Source organism: Clarias gariepinus, chromosome 23 (assembly GCF_024256425.1).
Source record: "Clarias gariepinus isolate MV-2021 ecotype Netherlands chromosome 23, CGAR_prim_01v2, whole genome shotgun sequence".
Taxonomy (NCBI): domain Eukaryota; kingdom Metazoa; phylum Chordata; class Actinopteri; order Siluriformes; family Clariidae; genus Clarias; species Clarias gariepinus.
In genome coordinates this window covers 4,915,544-4,935,863 of record NC_071122.1, presented here as the reverse complement: position 1 = coordinate 4,935,863, position 20,320 = coordinate 4,915,544, and the positions used below count along the sequence as shown (strand labels likewise).

The 20,320-nt window shown below is 36.3% G+C and overlaps 2 protein-coding genes across 2 annotated transcripts in view; one reads left to right on the top strand and one right to left on the bottom strand.

Annotated features, from left to right (window-relative positions):
• Positions 1 to 3,411: 3,411 nt before the first annotated feature.
• Positions 3,412 to 19,705, top strand: mmel1 (membrane metallo-endopeptidase-like 1). Its single transcript, XM_053483914.1, has 23 exons — positions 3,412 to 3,475; positions 6,421 to 6,587; positions 6,815 to 6,844; positions 7,255 to 7,317; positions 7,522 to 7,683; positions 7,787 to 7,867; positions 9,943 to 10,038; positions 10,891 to 11,009; positions 11,138 to 11,203; positions 11,305 to 11,439; positions 11,895 to 11,984; positions 12,086 to 12,222; positions 12,346 to 12,439; positions 12,516 to 12,644; positions 13,318 to 13,416; positions 14,895 to 14,978; positions 15,076 to 15,179; positions 15,975 to 16,033; positions 16,737 to 16,856; positions 17,518 to 17,651; positions 17,776 to 17,937; positions 18,179 to 18,255; positions 18,852 to 19,705. Exons 2-23 carry the CDS (start codon positions 6,431 to 6,433, stop codon positions 18,949 to 18,951), a joined length of 2,298 nt encoding a protein of 765 aa, XP_053339889.1. The 5' UTR covers positions 3,412 to 3,475; positions 6,421 to 6,430; the 3' UTR covers positions 18,952 to 19,705.
• Positions 8,691 to 20,320, bottom strand: part of odad1 (outer dynein arm docking complex subunit 1) — a 74,328-nt gene continuing 62,698 nt past the window's right edge. The window contains exon 13 of the mRNA XM_053483910.1: positions 8,691 to 8,805. Coding sequence (XP_053339885.1) covers positions 8,735 to 8,805 — 71 coding nt within the window. The 3' untranslated portion in view covers positions 8,691 to 8,734. The remainder of the gene's footprint in view (positions 8,806 to 20,320) is intronic.

Here is a 20,320-nt window from a genome sequence, read left to right as displayed (position 1 = left end):
ATAGTCCAGAGAACTCACAGCCACTGCTTTATATTGCTTTGGTAACAAAAACAGTAATGACAGGTTCTTGTGTATTAAAACTCCAGATTTAGTTTGAAGCACAATAGCACCACGTCTCTTCAGGACCAAAACACGAGAGACACGGAGAAACATCCTCTTTATTTAAATGATGACCTTTTAAAGACCTGTTCCTGACTTAAAGTTGCATAACTGGATTTGCCTGAGCAGGGGCAGAGTGGGGTATTCTTTTGAGATAATGATTTGTCGAGGCTTCTCGTATGAACTAAAAGAAGCAGTAGCTAGAAAAAAATGACTTCAAATTCAAATTTTATTTGTCACATACACAAACATACACAGTACGTTTGTGTATGTGACAAATAAAATTTGAATTTGAAGTCATTTTTTTCTACTATGTTACCGTTTCTATAGCAACAGGTCTTTCACAGTACTTGTACGGGGATGTTTAACATAAACAGATTAACAAGAGGTGAGAAATTGTTGATGTGGTAAAGTTTGCTATGAGGGGATGTTTATTTCGCGATAAAGGAAGGAGTCTTCAGTGTCAGAGCAAAAGCGGTAAGCTTTCAGGACAGATGAGTTCATGCGGTTTCTTGCAAACATGACAACCTGCATTGCATTGTTAAGGAAAAAGAGTTGATAGTGAGGTCAGTGGAAGTGAAAACTGGAACTTGTTTCATGGATGGAACATTAAATGTAAATTTTAAATACTGCCACATTGCTGTGACATAAGAGGAGACAAACAGGGACATGCTGTTATGGTAATATGCTGTATAATTGACTGGGGCTTCATTACAACACTTCTACATCGATTATTTTATATCTATATTAGTATTATAAGATATACTATATAAGATTTTAATTTCTTACATAAAATATCTTTAACGTTTTGGGAAAGACCATTTCTTAGACCTTGCATGTTGTTCCTCAATGTTTCCCCGTCAGTGAACTAGGATGTGTCCACTGGGTAAAGTTTATTTTGCACTTTGCCTGCCTTTGCAGTTAATTAAAAGCAAATAAGTTGTGTCTTTCTATATAAAGATTTCTTTTAAAAATTGGTGGCAAAGGTGGTTGGGATTATGGAGTTGGTGATCAGAAGGTCAGGGATTTGATCCCCAGCACTTCTGGGTAGCCACTTTTAAGTCCTTGGGGAATACCATTGACCCTACGCTCCATAGAACCCATCCAATACTTACAGTTCTAGTTCCAAATGCGGTTAGAAAATGGGAGGGTGGTGAAAGGAAGGAGATCTGACATAAAACCTGTGCCGGGTCTTGCGGATCAAATGATCCCATGTAGCAACTCCTAGAATAAAAGGGACAAAGCATAAGAAAAAAAGAAGGATGAAAATGCTTCTTCCTAAGAGGCTATTGTGGGTTTGCTGTTTGGCTCGGTGATAATCCAGCTCGTCTTGAATAATCAGAAGGCAATCTTTTTACCAAAGTCAGACTGGGGAAATGATCTGTCAGAGAAAACACACCGAGCCGAACAACAACCCTCGAGAATAATTATTAATAAACTCGTTTAGAAAGGGCTCTCAGACTAGCGGCTCTTCTCAGAACATTTAATCTTCTGTAACAATCATAATATGGGCTTTTAGCAAAAAGGCACAAACTTGCCCCTAAACAATGCGTTCCAGTTTAATAGGCTAATTTAAAAAGGCTTTTACAGCTTGTTTTTTACGGAGGTGCTAAAGTATATACTCGAGTCTGAGCCGAGCAAATAGATCAGGTCATACAAAGCATTTTGTTCCTCCTGCAGTAGGGATAAACGAATAAACACGTTCTTGTATAAAAATAAATTGTGTCATGCTATAATAGGAAAATAATCAAGTGTTTTATTCCTTTTATATAACAGCGAGCTTTTTTATTTACTAAAGCCGCATACTTTAAAAAAAATCTTTTTATGTTCTCGTTCTCACTTACATGTATGGTACAGCAGCTATAACGAGTCCCACACTCTCTTTAAATAAGAATAAAACAATTTCTTATCATGTTACCATGTAACCACAAAAAGGCTTATGTTTTGAATGTCACCAAAAAAAAAAATATATATACATATATATATATATATATATATATATATTTGACCTTCACCTCTGACTGTTCTGAAGTGCTGACACTGCAGACTCCTTCCATCAAAATTAATTAAACATCACCTCGGAGAGAATTTTCCCATATTAGTGTTCACACATGGTGTTAATCTGTAATATGCAGATTGTTCGGCATGCAAGTCCCTGTCAATTAGCTGTTGCTATAGAAACAATACAGAGTGCACTTACAGTACATAAACCATGTCAGAGCTTCTGTTATTGAAAATTCATCAACACCTTCTGACCTATCAGAGTCCAGGATTCAAATGCAGTGTGCTGTAACACGAAATTAACCATTATCCTGTCAATGATGTGTCATTTGGCTGTCCATTTCCTACATTCATTACTGTGTGTTACTTTCTCTAAAACGGTTATTATTCCATGACACACAGTTTTTAAAAGCGTCTTACTCTGTAACACTTAATTTACTTGCTTTGGATTGTGTTTAAACTCACATTTTCAGTGATAATAATACAGTACATGCTGCACTTCTATACACATTAGGCTGCTAAAATGGTTTTTTAATGGACTTGGGCGATTAGCAGTCGTTGACCCACCTACCCTATTGTTCTCTTTCTATTTTAGTCAGTAGTATTTATCTGCTTCTGTGTATGTGTATGTGTGTGTGTGTGTGCGTGCTATGATGGACTAAGTGATGTGGACAGCTGGGCTGTGAAATGGTTCCGCATCACTGCTGATCACCTGGCTCCGGCCTCACACCGCCAGCTCCTGCACCGTCTAATATTTGTTAATTACAGCGGTTAATCAGACTGCGAATGAGCCCAGGCTCCATGCCATTTCAATCTGACACCGGTGTGAGCGAGTTTTGCACCCCCGCCAAGCCGAACCCACTTCCTGCCAATAGTCGCTCCACCTGGCCGGGTTTATGAGGCCAACACGGATTAACCTAGAGCTGCACAATCACCAAGAGGTGAATAAAATCATCATCATCAGATTCTCCCATTCTCAGACTTAATGAACCAAGCTTTACAGTAATGTGAGAAAGACATCACTCCATTTTAGTTTTTAGTGCTTTGTACATATTACACATATTAAACACTGAGGGGAGGCTCTCATCACCCCGGAGCTCAATCAGCATCTCTCTCTCTCTCTCTCTCTCTCTCTCTGTCTCTCTCTCTCTCTCCTCCCTCTCTCTCTCTCTCTCTCTTTCTCTCAATCTTTCCCTCACTTTCTGCTCCCTCCCTCAGAGGAACACACACTCCCACTGGCTTTCCATCCAGCCGTCTGCATGCTGCTTCATTTCTCCACACACCAGCTCTAGGTGAAAACCTAGAAGGGGTGTTAGAGAAATTGAAAGGCGTCCAGAGAGGGTCGGCCCTCCCCCCCAAAAAAATACAGACAGAGGTAAGAACACTTCCGATTTTAGTTTGCAAACATTATTTTCCTGGACTGATCTGTCATGCTGAGGGGCATTGTGGTGCTCAAACAGTATAACCTGTTACTCATACTCGTGAGAGGACTCTTTCTCTCTTTCTCGATCTATCTCTGTCTTATAGAGGGAAATAGTTTAATAATAATATATTTGACAAAATGATTGCATAATGACCAGATGAAGCGACACACACAATGCAAGTATTTTTTTTCTGTCATTTGTCAATGCTTACTTCAGATATTAATATCCGTGTAACTGATCAACGAGGTCATGCTAGTATTTTTAAGTTAATTTTAATTGAAATATATATATATATTTTTTTTTTACAAAAGTCTGACCTTCCCATGCAGCTTTGAATATTTCAGATTACACTCATAATGCTATCAGACATTAAAAAAAAAAAAAAAAAAAAGGCAAATGTCCTTTCTTGTGTAGAACCCCTAGAACTCTTACACAACCTTCGTTTCTGTGGCTGAACCTGTAGAAACCTTACACTATTGTGTTTTTGCCTATAGAACCTGTAGAACTCTTATACACCCATGTTTTTTCCCATCCTTTATCTTTACTATAAATTCAGACCAGCGCTATACACATTATTATTATATACTGTGGGTTAGTACATGTTTTGTTCAGGTTTATGTTGAGAATTATGTAACTTTCTTGATAAATGAAGCCTTAGTCGATCCTCGTTTAAATTTAAGTCAGTATGAGACACAGAAACACACACACACACACACACACACACACACGCACACAGCAGACAAATTGCTAGATGTCACATTCTGGCACGGGACCAAGCCAGCACTGTGTTTATCAGCTGGCTTGTGTTGGCACCGTCTAACAGTAGTCCACACACACACACACACACACACACACACACACATATATCCATCAGACTGTTCACATAAGCGTGCCCATGAGTATTCATCAGCATGGGTTAACGAGAGCTGATGGCACACACCGCCTGATTTATCACCCGACATCAGCAAGCCATAAGCAAGCCGCTTCTCCATCTATTTGACATGAGATATAAAAGCTTTGTGTGTCTCCATTAGACCGGGTAACACATTACGGTTAAGAAATAAAAATACTGCTCATTTGAAATTTCTTTGGAATGTAAATTAGGCTTGTGTGTGATACGTGTCGATTTTCACACAACAAGCTACATATATATATATATTGGTCTCGCAGGATGTGATTGGCAAATAGTTTTCAAAAAGAAAAAAAAAACGTTCATATGCTACGCATCACATTTCTGTATAATAAGAGTCATTAATGTGAACTTGAATTGATCAGCTTTAATCATGTAACTGTCGAAGATCGACTAAGAGTTAATATACAGATTACTCTGTCAGACTTATGTCCTTCAGTTACTCATTATCTAATGGACATTTTGTTCAAATGCAGTTGTTTTCATGATGTTAACCTGAAATGAACCTGAAATAAGACAACCAAGACCAGACATTCTATCAGAACAAAAGTAATAGCATCTTTTTGCTAAAAGGAAGACAAGGTAACATGTGGCTGGTGCGCTGCAGTGGCTGAGCTGCGCTATTGAAAGATTTAGTGCTACATAATGCTGAGGAGGTGCTCTTTCACCCTTTTAATTGCGGTTTTGTGAGTTTTGCTTTGGCTTTCTTGGCGTGGCAAAATGTAACTTAGCTGTCCTGTGACTGTTTACTAAAGTAAATTTTTTGAATTTTTATTAAATCTCAAAGAAAATTTTATATAGCATATTTTTAACTATATATATACATATATATATATTTTTTTTTAAAATTTATTTATTTATTCTTGTTTATACATTGCTCATTTTTCACAAAAATGAGGACACTGTACTTCTATAATTTTTTTTGTGTACAGTCTGTAACCTCATACACTTTTACAGTAATTTAACTCTATTTTATATTTTTACCCTTGTAAAAGTTTCAGTTTAAAGTTTTTGTAATTTTTATCATTTTTATATATTTCTCATTTTTAACTTATATTCGTCTTACTTTTATTTAAAAATTCTATTTTAAATTTAATTGTACTCTTCAGTGCAATTTATGACATCCAAAAAAAATCTTTTCTTTTTAGGTCACAGGCAGTCGCATATGCATTTCACTGAATATTATACTGTGAATGACATTTTAATTGTAGAGAGTAATATGCACTTTATTTGTTGTTCAAGGTGGATTTCTTCCAGACGGTTTTACTTAACTAACAGTAGCCAAGACAGTGTCATATCACAACTATACATGTGAACGGTTCACAATCACAGCAACAGGGTTTGGTTTGTGGACAGGTGTGAAAATTGTGACGCATCAGTTCCACCTCCACAAAACAGTAATCAACAGAGACATGTGAACAAACAAGTCAACTGAAATCAGATCACGCTGGCCACGTCCCAAACCACACTTAAGAACGCTACCTTCAGTGGAGGCTATGTACGAAACATGCTGTCTCAGCAAGGCCAACAATATCATTAACTGCCGACAAACACAACCTTGCCATCAGACAGGTCATACAGCAGCTAGAAAAACACTGTCATATCTGATAAACTGATATATCTGATAAAATCTGATTATCTGATGGTGTAGATAATAAAATACAACCATAAAAAAACAAATGCATTCTTAACAAATTAGATAAAACTTTTTTATTTCTTAATTTATATGATGTTTTTTAAGTGTCTTGTCAGTTTTATGTTTTTCAAATGATTTCATGTTTTTAAAAATAGCTGATGATTTAAACTAGTTAACGATCTAGTGTAAAGCCAGACAGACTAGACAAAATATTACCATCAATTAAGATGACAGGTATAACCACAAGCTAACCTCTAGTTTCGTAAGTTACAATACAAAACAAAGTAAGTCACCTGAGTTCTATCACAAAAGTACAAATTGATATCACCAAACTTCACACTTGTTTTTAGAACGCACAGAATGGGAAAATCCGAGAGCCAAATGGATATCATGGAGAAAACGACCAAGCCAAGGAAGCATCGCTGGACCATAGTGGAGATCGGACTGTCTGTTATATTACTGCTGATGAGCTGCGCTTTGGCAGGACTGGTTGTGCTTTACGCTTCAGCTCGCAAAGGTGGGACGGCTAGCATGGCACAGGCTATTTTAATGTACAAAGGCGCTGAAAAATGCGCAACAAATGTCCCTCTATAAAGAAAAATATAAACACTAGCACTAAAAATGTATCTGCTAATACTGAGTTACCAATGCTGTACCTTATTAAATAACTATTAAAAAATAATAAGAAATTACTTACAAATTGTAATGATTGTGTATTGTTTGTTTGTTTGACTGATTTTACAGATTATTCTTATAGAAATGGTGCATTAAAAGGTACCGTATATTACAATGGTTACATTTATATTAAAGCTTGGATAAACTTGATAACAATAACTAATAAGAATAATGATTTAGCTAGCAGGCGCTAGCTGACATTTGTCAGCCAAACGAATGTATACTAGTAATAACTTTTTAAATATTAAATTTATTTCTTTAAGTTACATATTAATATATAGGAAAATGTTATTATATTAATAATACACACACTCTTCATGTTAAGCCATTGACAGATTTTCTAATATCCCAATTTCACACTTCTGGGTTATATCCTATTTATATCCCAATTATGAGAAAATCTAGTTTTTGAGTAGATTATGCCATAAAGAATGCTAAAAAAATACAGTATATACTGTATATAGAGTTCTTGTGAAATACTATGATATTTAGAAGATGTTGATTTACAGGCCTGGAGTATCGCAGGAACCAGGACACCACTGTGTGCACAACTCCGGACTGCGTCACTGCAGGTGAGGCAAAAATGAATTATATCAATAATGCTTTTAAACGTTGACTGTCCTCATAATTATATATTCGCAATGACTTTTTATGCTTTGTGTCTTTAAAGCTACACTGCATTGCCAGGTTTCTTGATTAAATGAATCATAAACTGAGTTATGAGGATGAGAAACGCCTCCCTCACCCCCTGACTTTATTTGGTGCTATTATTCCAGCGGCAAGGTTATTGCAGAACATGGACCAGAGTGTGGACCCTTGCCAGAACTTTTACCAGTATGCATGCGGAGGCTGGCTGGAGAGGCACGTGATCCCAGAGACTAGCTCGCTCCATAGCGTCTTCAACATCTTAAGGGACGAGCTGGAAATCGTGCTCAAGGGTCAGTGTCACCTTTGTGTGCAGACTGATATGCAGAGAGACCTCCTCCCTTTCATTTACTTCAAATGAATTCCTAATTCAATTTAATGTTGTTTTTTTTTCAGGGGTTTTGGAGACACAAAGTGAACATGATCGGGAAGCTTTCAAGAAAGCTAAAGTGCTCTACAGATCTTGTATGAATGAGAGTAAGTGTTCTTTCCCATGGACATCCTGAAGGACTTTAATCGCAGTGGTTTGCATTAGTATAAGTCATGAATCTGCGCACAATTGCCCACGATACTAAGGTGTGGATTAATCAAGAAGAATATGTTTGTGATTTTTAAACTGATAAATTTTTTTATATAGTTAAAATAATTCATAAGCGAAAAAGAAGTCCTGTAGCTCTTAGAGCATTTTGGATATTTTTTTTCCGATAAACACATATAGGGCTCAGGATTGGAACAGGTGAAGGAAAATCTAGAAAGATGGAGGTATGCTCTGGAAAGCAGAGGAATGAAGGTTAGCCATAGCAAGACAGAATACATGTGTGTAGATGAGAGGAATCTAAAAAAGTGCCTAAAGACTTAAAGTTTTTAGGGTCAACTGTCCAGAGCAATGGAGAGTATGGAAAGGAGGTGAAGAGGCGGGTACAGGCAGGTTGAAATGGGTGGAGAAAAGTGTCAGGTGTGTTATGTGACAAAAGAGTATCAGCGAGAATGAAAGGAAAGGTGTACAGGACAGTGGTGAGACCAGCGATGCTCTACGGCTTAGAGACAGTGGCGCTGAAGAAAAGACAGGAGGCAGAGTTGGAGGTAGTAGAGCTAAAGATGTTAAGGTTCTCTTTGGGAGTGACAAGGATGGATAGGATCAAGAATGAGTTCATCAGAGGGACAACCCATGTTAGATGTTTTGGAGATAAAGTCAGAGAGGCCAGATTGAGGTGGTTTGGACATGTTCAGAGGAGAGATTGTGAGCATATTGTTTGAAGGATGCTGAGGTTGGAACTGCCAGGCAGGAGGTCTAGAGGAAGACCAAAGAGGAGATTTATGGATGCAGTGAGAGAGGACATGAAGTTAGTTGGTGTGAGAGAAGAGGATGCAGAGGATAGGGTTAGATGGAGGCAGATGATTCGCTGTGGCGACCCCTGAAAGGGAACAGCCGAAAGACAAAGAAGAAGAAGAAGGATTGGGCAATATGGAGTAACATATCCTCTTTTTTTTTAGCACAACATACTGTATATGAACTTTTTAGCAATTTTAATGAACTGAATTTTTTATTCTTTTTAATCAACTATACAAACAACTGAGGGGAAAATGGATCACATAGGCAAAGTAATAGCACAGATATTCATTATCATGTTTTTATTTTTGGTTGGTTCTGCATTGTATATATCCAAAAACCTGGATATACCCAAAAACTCAAATACATATTTTAATGTCTGAAGCCTTCCCATTAACACACACAGACATGGCTCCCATAAAAGCAGATGTATATTTAGTTTATCGTCATTGACCCATGCTGTGTTGCCAGCACGATTTTGTGCTGCTTGAGTTTTAAGGGTAGTCAGCTAGCTAATATGATTTGACAGGGTTTATGTCAAGGTAAATTAAAGTGAAATGAATAAATATATTGTTGACTATTAAGGCTAGCAATCTAGTTAACATAAATTCCTACTATTGCCTCCTTTTCTGACAGGAGAACCGAGATTTTTAAGTCATATTCTTAATTCCGAATATAATCTGTTTGTGTATGAGATGCCCAAATCATATTCATTTGAATGCTAACGTGACAGGCCAACTATGAAGAGTTAGGTCATATTTAACCATGTTTACAGCTAAAAAGTAAAAAAAAATTTAACCACTTGAGTCCCTAAATGAGCTCAGGAAATGCCCACCACACAACCCCCTTTCAGACTGACCCAATCATTGGGTGTTTTGTTCACTTTTTAATGGAAAAAATAAGAAATAAAATGCTGCTAGCCCCTAGGCAAGGGTGGAAATAATCTAAGGGGAAAAATAACAGTAGAGAAACAACACTTTAAATGAAGCGAAATTACAGGAAAACCACCAGTTCCAGAGAAAATCAAAGATTAACGACCAGAAGCAACTGGAGTTGAGGCTGACTTTCAGGAAGGAGAAAGATCGAAATTTAAAGAAGAAGGTGGTCCAAATCCTGCTCTATAAGGATTGTCTTCTACAACAGAGCACTTATACTAGAATCAGTTTCCTTATTAATATGGATACGATTACTTATAACTTATACAAACTGCTGCCCCCTGCAGGTGTGATTGAGCAGCGTGACTCGCAGCCCCTCCTAAAGCTCATTGACAGTATCGGTGACTGGCCTGTAGCCTCTGAGGACTGGAACAACACAGCAGGTACCAAAGATACCGTGTCCCTCTGTAAGTCTACACAATAGAGCACAGCGGTGCCTCTGTTTTAGCAAAATAGAATAAAAACAATAGCACTGAGGCTGGAGACTCAGATAGTTGATAAGGAGCAGATTGATTGGGAAGGTTATAGCTTCTCGTGTGATCTCATAGGTTTAGGACAGAAGAGATACCACTCACTAAATCTGGCCATTTTATCCGATGCTATGATTAAACTTAATGATGGAATTGGGACAGATTTGTAACAGCATGTTATAAATAAAAACATGCAAAATCTAGTACAGAGCCCCTTACAGTATGTACAAATCACATTATAAGCAATACAAGTAATATAAGCATGTGTTGTATACGTAAAAAATAACACATGAACATTAATTATTAAGTACATGCAAAAGTAAATTGGAGAAAATGGTTTAAATAAGCACAATTCATGAATGAAAATAAATGTTTAAACATCATAAGGGAAAAATGTATCAAGTAAAAAAATTAATCGTAGCTATAAAAATCACCTGAAATTAAGTAAGTAAAACCAAATGTGAAAATCGTGTGAAAAAATAAACACACAGCAGATAATTTATTGAGAAAGAACTTAGCTTCATTCAATAACACATTTCTAAAAACTAGCAAAAAGATCTGCTAATAAAACAAAACCTTTTATTCTTGTAATTTTGGTACCATTTGATTAGAAATTAGTTTAATAATATTATATTTGCCTTGTTGTATATATATTCTAGCCAATATATATATATATATATATATTGGCTAGAATTATATTTATATACTATAAAATCTGATCACTGAGTTTTTTTTTCTCTCTGGTCATGTCTTCATTTCTCTCAGAGGACTCCTGGAGTCTGGAGGACATGCTGGCATCCCTAAACTCTCATTACAACAAAAAGGTTTTGCTGGAAATGTTTGTTTGGCCTGATGATCGAGACTCAAGCCGCCACATCATTCATGTAAAAGGAACTTAACTCATGCATTGGTTTATTTTTTGAGGAGCCACTTAAATGCAATATTCAATAAACTTTATGAAACGGAAAAAGGAATATACTGTGCCACTGCTAAATCGGTGCCATTTCCACAGATTGACCAGCCATCTCTGGGAATGCCCTCAAGAGATTATTACCTCAATGATGGCAACTACAAAAAGGTAAAACCTGAACCATGTCTTTTTTAGTGATCTGCACATCCACTCACGCCCACGTGATAATTACCTGGTTGAGCAGGGCCTGTGTTTGTTTGTATGGGTAGGTGCGTGAGGCTTACCTGCAGTTCATGGTTTCCATGGCGAAAATAGTACGGGAGGACAGGAACCTCACTCAGGACGATGAGCGCGTGTGGGAGGACATGATGCAAGTGATGGAGCTGGAGAGAGACATTGCTAATGTGAGTAGCATCTACATCTGGTAATATCAGACATGCAAGCTATTCAAAGTTACACGATTACATTATTTAAAGGAATACTCTGGTATGGCTTAAAATCCACTTAATAAGGAATATAGGGGCAAATGTTTAAATCCGCTAATAAACTTTTACAGAATGTCACTATGTAATTTAGAGTCAGTGTTTGTCCAGGCATTAAAAGTTAAATATTATATTTGGAGAAGAAAAACATGCAAAGCATTGACACTGGAGACTCTTATCTGTACAGTATATGTATACATATTCTGTGTAAGAAACAATAACGTATTCTATAACAACCAGTGCATTACTTATAAACCTGTGAATTGCAGCTTATCAATATCTTCTGACCAATCAGAAATCAGAATTCAACAGTGTTTTGGTTTAAAAAATTAATATGGCAGAGAGTAAAAGTTTTAAAAGTTGTCTTATTTCCTTAGGCAACGTCTCCAGTCGAGGAACGCAACGACATCACTGTGCTGTACAACAAAATGACTCTGCGGGATATCCAGGAGACCTTTAACCTTGGTGTGAGTTTATAATTCACAGTGATAAATTCTACTGTGTGAGACAGGAGGCAGGGGTGTAACACTTTCTGACTCTCCACTGTATCTCTCTCTCTTTCTCTCAGGGTTTTAACTGGACACGTTACATTCAGGGAATCATGGCAAGCGTTTCCATCACAGTGCATCCTGACGAGCCCATCGTGGTCTACTGCTCTCCCTACCTCGAGAAGCTCGACAATCTGCTTTCTAGATACAACCGCAGGTCAGAGCTTGAGCTAAGATTAACCGTTCTCGTAATTATTAATAATGGTTAATCATTCACATTAATTAAATTAGTAACTAGTCTGAATGCATAATAATATGCTAGCTATTAAAAATAATGCAGGACAGTGCAAAATTACCTGGTCTGGATGCTGATCATGGATCGTGTCAGCAGCCTAAGTCGACGCATGAAAGACATCCGAACTCACTATAGAAAGGTGAGAAATCACTCCACAGATAGATTAGCAATAATTTCTTGCTATTTCTTAACTTTATCTTACACATATTATGCAGGCTTTACATGGGACCACGGTGGAGGAGGCACGTTGGCGTGACTGTGTACGCTACGTCCAGAACAACATGGAGAACGCAGTAGGGGCTCTGTACGTACGCGAGACATTTGCTGGAGACAGTAAGCGTATGGTGAGTGGTTGTAAAAGACACACAGACAGGCAACAGTGTAAGATCATCTGCATTGCTCTTGCTTTAGTGAGAAAAGAACCAGCTTGTCATGCTATTGAGTAACCACAAAAACTCATCTGGATAATACAGATTTGTGTCTATTGTGGATGTACACAACAGATTAAACAATTTGAAATAAAAATTTCTTGCAAAACTGTTTTCCATACCCAGCATGTGTGCAGTTGTGAAATTCTTAAAAAACTTTATCTATCTTTATCCATCTTTATCTTCAGTCCCATAGTGTGATGCTGCCACCACCATGCTTCACTGTTGGGTGGTATGGTGTTCTTTAGATATTAGGATGTTTTGTTTTTGCACCAACCATATCTTTAAGAAAATAATCTTCAAAAAGATTCTACCATGGTCTCATTAGACGCTTTAGGTTGTATTGAGTCATTTGAGACAAAATTCTTCCTCATTTTATTTCAATTTTTTTATTTCTTTTTTTTTCAACTACATTTTTTAGCTTTAATTACAGTTCAAATTAGTATAGTTAAAACTAAAGCTAAGGTACTATACTTTATAAAATGCTTTAATATTATGCCTAAACCCAAGGTATTCTCTCATAACTATACATTGTATATTTGTAAGCTTACTTTATGTAGCCATTTAAACAGATTCCTCTTCTGTCCAGGTTGGCGAACTTATCAGAAAGGTTCAGGATTCTTACGTGGAAACTTTGGAAGAGCTAAACTGGATGGATGCTCAGTCGAAAGAGAAGGCCAGAGAGAAGGTGAGAGAGTCATAATAAATTCAGTTATCGGGCACATTACTGGGTTGGAGTATTTGTCCATTCCATACGTTTTTACTTTGTAGGTTCAGTGAATAATTCAAAATAATTATTGTGTGCAAAATCCAAATTAAAGAAATTCTCAGCAACAAGTCGTAAATGTAGGTTTAAAAAGAAATAACATTAACCACACTGTTTGTTCTGTCATACTGTAGGTCAACTATCCCAAAGTTTTATATTACAAGAAAGTTTATTTTATTTTATTTTATTTTATTTATAGTTGCATTTATTGTGGAACAGTCATGAAACAACTTAGTTTCTCATTTACATTGCCTTATTACAGCTACTGTATATTTTACAACAGTCATCCCCTCACCAGGGTCTCTTTTTCTTTGTTGATGTTAATAAGACAAAAAGAACCAGCTTGTCATGCCGTTGAGTAACCACAAAAACTATTGGTGTTAGGTTGTTTTTAAAAGTTTAGAATTACTTTGATAAAAACTGAACAGGACCAATGTTGACTCCTTGACTTAATTAAACTAGCAGTAAATGAATTACACTAGCACAAGGTTACAATACATTTAAAAATTTATTTTCATCTCTTAACTGACATACATTACGCCTAATGGGACTCAAACCAAGATAATTCAATTCAGTTAAATTTAATTCAATTAATTTGTATAGCGCTTTTAACAACTGTCATTGTCACAAAGCAGCTTTACACAATCAAAAAAAATTTCGGTAGGTAGTCTTTTCAAAAGAATGTTAAACAGAGAGATAACGCTCCAACATTCAAGAGATGTACAGTACAAGTGCTCTGTGTGCAGATTATACAATGCTCACTGTTCATTATGCATTGTCATTGTTTTTAACGAATTTTGAACATTGTCAAGTTAAAATGTGTATAATTGTCAAAGAAATATTTATTATTACGTACAGTGGAACCTCGGATTACGAGCATAATTAGTTCCGGAAGCGGGCTCGTATTCCAAAACACTCGTAAACCAAATGTAATTTTCCCATAGGAAATAATGGAACCTTAAATTATTCGTTCTACAGCCCAAAAAAATAAATACATGAATATAATTAATACAAAATATAAAGTAAAAATAAAACAAATTAACCTGTACTTTACCTTAAAAAAATGTAAAAATAAATCCAGACAGAAGTGTTTTCGTTTGTGCACGCAGGGTGTGTGTGTGTAAAATGTGCGCACACACACACACACACACACACATTAACCGATAGACCATTTTTAAAACCGTTTAAAAATTAGCAAGGAACATTCCTAGTCACACTCATGTGAGCGCATACTAACAGGATCACTGTATGCGCTCACGCGAGTGTGACTAGCGTTGTTCCTTGCTAATTTTTAAACGTTTTTGAACTCGTAAACCGCGTTACTCGTAATCCGAGATTTCACTGTATTTTGGTTTTAACACAATACACTGAGCTGATTTTAAGGATGTTTAATGTTCCAGGCAATGGCCATCTCAGAGCAAATTGGCTATCCGGATTATATCCTGGAAGATGACAACAAGAAGCTGGATCAGGAGTACATCCATGTAAACTTTAAATCTAAATGTAGACTCTCCTTATGAAGTTCCTCAATAAAAAGTCAATTGTAAATGTAAAAACCGACCCCTTTTCTTTTGTCTACAGCTTAAGTTCAGTGAAGAGAGCTACTTTGAGAATGTGCTGGAAAACCTTCAAGCGACTGCTCAGAAAGCTCACAAGAAGCTCCAGGAACCTGTGGATCCAGAACTGTGAGTTATAGCAAAACACTTTGAAACTAATACAAAACGCTGCTTTCATAGAAGAAGCTTTTCACGTGTTAGCGCTAGAGCTGGGCGAATTTATCAATTATACTATTTTATTGTTATTTTTTGTTCAATTAATTACTTGAATTGGTCATTTTTCCATTCATACAGTAATTGATTCACACTTAAAAAAAAAAAAATGTAGGTAAATTTTCAAATCTTAAATTACCTTAAAGTGACTAGTTCCTTTCAAATATACCACAATTTCTGCAGAAAATTCAGACTGTGTCCATCTTGTGTATTTGGCAAGAGTATCCCTTAAACTTCTTCTAAAGTGAAGTCTATTGCCAGTCACCCTGGATGGGCCGAAGGCTATTACATGCTTCCTCTCAGCCACGTAAAGCAATCTGGAAGAAACTATCTGCTCTATTCCACATACTGTACATGAGCTCACAGACAAGCTGCACTGCTAATGTGACTGTGTTTGACAGATGTATGGACCTTAAACCCAGAGAGAGAGAAAAACAAATTTTGCTTTCTTGACTCATGACCTCCTGATTACTTAGGATCCCACTCCTTGTGAGCTTCATTAAAGGATGAATTATGGGGCAGATTGACAACATGTAGGGGAAAAAATATGGAGGGCAACATAAGATGAAAAATTGAGTAAGATTGAAAATATTTGTGATTACAGTAAAAGCAGTCGACCGTATGTGAAAGAACACACTACAAGCACATAATGTATTGTAAAGTTCTGCTATCCACTGTATATGTAGCCTTATGATATAAATGTTTTGTCAGATGGATCATTGGTGCAGCTGTGGTCAATGCTTTTTACTCTCACAACAGGAATCAGATCGGTAAGTTCACAATGATAAAAGTAACAATTTTATTTTCAAGACACTGAAAAATTTCGATGTTAAAATTCAGCCTTTTAAAAATATGATAATAATAATAATAAGTGAATTAGTTATGTGAAATTGTGCTGAAGTCAGTTGACTTTGTTATTGTGAAAAGCCCATAGGACTTAAAGCACTTAATGCCAAACTCACAGCTAAAGCGAAATTTGTTTCTGGTCACACTGCTCCCTAGTTGTCTTCTCCGTCTGAATGCCTCTTTAACTCACTGCAAATAATGTCCGTAATGCACATAAGGCTTTTTTTTTCTTGTAGATAATATAAAGCTAGTTTCAGGCTTCAGTGCACACAAAGCCGTCGCTAAAAGAGATGCGCTGAAGGCACGGAAAACGTGCTATTCAAGCTGGGTTAATCCATAGACTGCAAAAGCCGAGTGATTATGCAGATTTTCAGCTGGAGTAATTTCCACATAATTACTCTTAGATTGCACATTTTAATGTTCCTGGACATTCTGGGAAACACTTCAGGCTAAATTGCTATTCTGGAGACAGAGAGGCAGCTGGAAGCGGAGGACTTGTGGGGAAATGGAGAAAATATCACATCTTTACTGCATTTCTCTGCATTCAGCAATAACATTAATGGTTCAAACGTATATATATTTTTTTCAGTTGATCTTATCTTCTCTCTCATTCTCTCTTCCTCTCAGTTTTTCCTGCTGGAATTTTACAGCCACCTTTTTTCAGTGAGAAGCAGCCACAGGCCTTAAACTTCGGAGGAATTGGAATGGTCATAGGACATGAAATCACTCACGGTTTCGATGACCATGGCGAGTCGCCACTCAATTCTTCCTATGACTTTGAAAAACAGTTTCATCAGTATAAGTCATACTAAAGAACTGCTAAGAATATTTTTTTACATCAGGTTTCATTCAGAGATGACTAACATTCAGTTGTATTCAGAAATGAGTTACTCATGCATAGTGAGGATGTAACGGAGAAATTACACATCAGAGTTCAGACAAGATGATTTGCATTATCTAAATGTTGTACCCAGAAAATCAACTTATATACTGTACGTGCATCAGCATTGTCATAATCTTTGGACATTAGCTGCTGACTGTGAACTTTTTTATTTTAAACAAAACATTCATTTTAAAAAATATAACTGTAACAAGTTTGGAGACATCTTGGACCCATCTATACTTTGTTTTAAATCATTGATATTTTTTAAATTGTTTACATTGGTGAGTTAAAAAAAAGTAAGAACCTCAAGTTGCTTGAGTTAAAAAAAAAATGAATTAGTCTACAATCTTTAGGATACCAATTATTATGTATGCGGATTTTGTGCATATACCAAGTTACTTATTTTAAATATCATGGTCTGTGAATTCTTGCACACATTTTAAACAAAAACAACCAGCTGTAATAGTTTAACAGACGTCGAAATGACTAATCTTATGCTTTAACACACACTCTTCACTCCCACAGGTCGAAACTTTGACAAAGATGGAAACATGTACAACTGGTGGAGCAACTTCTCCACAGAGCAGTTTGAGGAACAGTCGAAATGCATGGTGCAGCAGTATGGCAAATTCAGCTGGAAGCTTGCAGGAGGTCAAAATGTAATTACTATTAATTAGAAAAAAATATTTAGACATTAAACAGTTTAAAAAAAATAATAATAATAATAATTACTCAAAGTCTGTTGATATAAATGTACACATTTTCTGTGCCTCTTTGGCCCAGGTGAGTGGCGTCACCACTTTAGGGGAGAACATTGCTGATAACGGAGGAGTTCGTCAAGCTTATAAGGCATACATGAAGTGGGTGGAGAGGGAGGGTGAGGAGCCTCGTCTTCCTGGTTTAGACATGGATCATAAGCAACTCTTCTTCCTTAACTTTGCCCAGGTAAGTGACAGGCAGTATTGCGAGATGGCAGGATGCACATGAAGGTGCCTTAACCGTAAATGAGCTCAGGGCTGATATGACTTTCACATGACAGGACTGATGATTAAGTTAATCTCCTGGGAGTTTTGTTGTAAAATAAACCTGTTCCAGGAGCAAATGGATGAAAATCTCTATCAGATAAATAGAAGTGTCTGGGCTGTGCAGAAGGTTATTTTTAGTTATAATGTAATGACATCCTCAGGTCTGGTGTGGAGCCTGTCGTCCTGAATATGCCATCCAGTCTATCAAGACCGACCCCCACAGTCCTCTTGAGTACAGGTAGAGTCCATCTATATAAAGCTTTCATTAATTGATGCATGATAAACATGATGTAGTCAGTACTTTACAAAACAATATATATACCACAGCACTGTTGAATTCTAAATTGAAATTCTCAAAAAAGATGTTACTTTTCTAAAGCAGCAGCTCTGACAGTAGTCCACGTTTATATTAATGTGCTCATTCTAATACAGTACTTGATCATTTTCTATATTAACAGGTTATTCATAACGTTATGGCTGATCAATGTAGCAATATCACACCTAATAACACAAACAGATGTGCCATAAGGTTAACTATAATCTTATGTTCCATAACAGGAACTATAAAAGGATCAAAGAATCTGTCTATTTTTCAGTATGTTTTTATCTACGCACTGAAAAACTGATTGGGTATGAATGAAATAAAACAAGTCAGGATGATACCAGTAAATTTAGGTGATCATAACATGCTGTTCAAAAAACAGCACCACACATGGTGATTCATTATACATAAACCATGACTTGAATGTTTTAGTATCAAATGTGGAAATAGTATGAAGTGTGAAATAATGAACCAGACCATGTTGTCTCTATTTCTCTCTCTCATCACATTAGGGTTCTGGGCTCCTTGCAGAATTTTGAAGCCTTTTCTGAGGCATTCCAATGCCAGAGAGGTACTCCTATGAACCCGGAGAACAAGTGCAGAGTCTGGTAGTCTGACTAGACCCTATAAGTTTCACTATTTCCTAAGCAAGGTAGCATGTTCTATTATATATAGCTGCCGTAATGTCTGTCTATTGAAAAAGATGAGAATGAGTGAGACATAGTAATAAAAAGTGATTCTGTGAGGTAGTAAAGGGGGAGTGCAATAAAGACAGAGTGGAAAAGAGACACTTTGAGTGTCATCACTTGTTGACATATTTGTATATTTGTATGTTATGTGTTATCATTCTGTATTTATTTCAGATTAAGTGGCAGGTATGATCTACACAGCTGCCGCCTTAGATGGTGGACGCATTCCCTAATATCTTGACAGATTTGCCTATTTTAAAGGCGTATTGCTGGCTTTAAATGTGATAAGCTCTTTAGAAAGGAAATATCAAGTCTTTTACACAATCATACAAGGAGCCAAAAACTACAGGCTTTGAAGCCCATGTTTTTCTTTAGGTTAAAAGTAGGTTAGGTTGGAAAAGACCCCGCAACTTGGTTGTCTCTTTTGGGAAAAAGCAGCCTTAAAATGTTATAGTGAAGCCAAGAAAGGTAAAAAAAAAAAAAAAGAGAGAGAGAGAAAGAGATGTATTAATTGAAGGAAAGAAAGTAATGACTTGCAACTTGGGGTTTAAATAAATGTAAATGATTTGTAAATGTCAGCTAGCCTATAGCGCCTCCATCAGGTCAAAAAATACCTTAAGACTTTAAGACTGTTAAATTCATTATGGTTTAAATAGGCACATTTCTGTGGGAAATAATTTCTAAAAACAATTTTATTATATAATAGATAAAAAAATATATAGTAGTCTAGCTTTGTGGACTTATATATAGCCTATAAGGCCCCCTGAATTTACAATATCCTTTTATATGATAATCAAATCTTGATAAAATCACAGATTTATAGGGGTATACATATTTAACCCTAATTATATTTAATGTATTAGTATTTATGTTTACAAAACCTATTCACAGGAACAGAAGGTGTGATCTTTGTTTGCTGAAACAAACTGAGGAGAACATGACATGCTAGCTAAAACCTGCATTCTAAGCTAACATTGCTAATATGAGGGGGGGAACGGTGGTTGCAGTGGACTTTTTTAATAGATTTAAATGAAACAAAAAATATAAAATTTAGAATATGATGATGAGTCAATATATTTAAATTCAACTGCCTGTATCGCTTGTGACAAATGCATGCTAGTTTGCTAGCAGAATACTTGATAAATAGCTAACTTATAGTTAGCTACTTAATTTTTGTGATAAAATTCTGGTAGGTATACTGTAGTATGTTTAATATCTGGCTTTCATTAAAAATCACGGAGGACATGAAAAGGCAAATCATACCTCAACTATTAAAATCTGACAAATAAAAG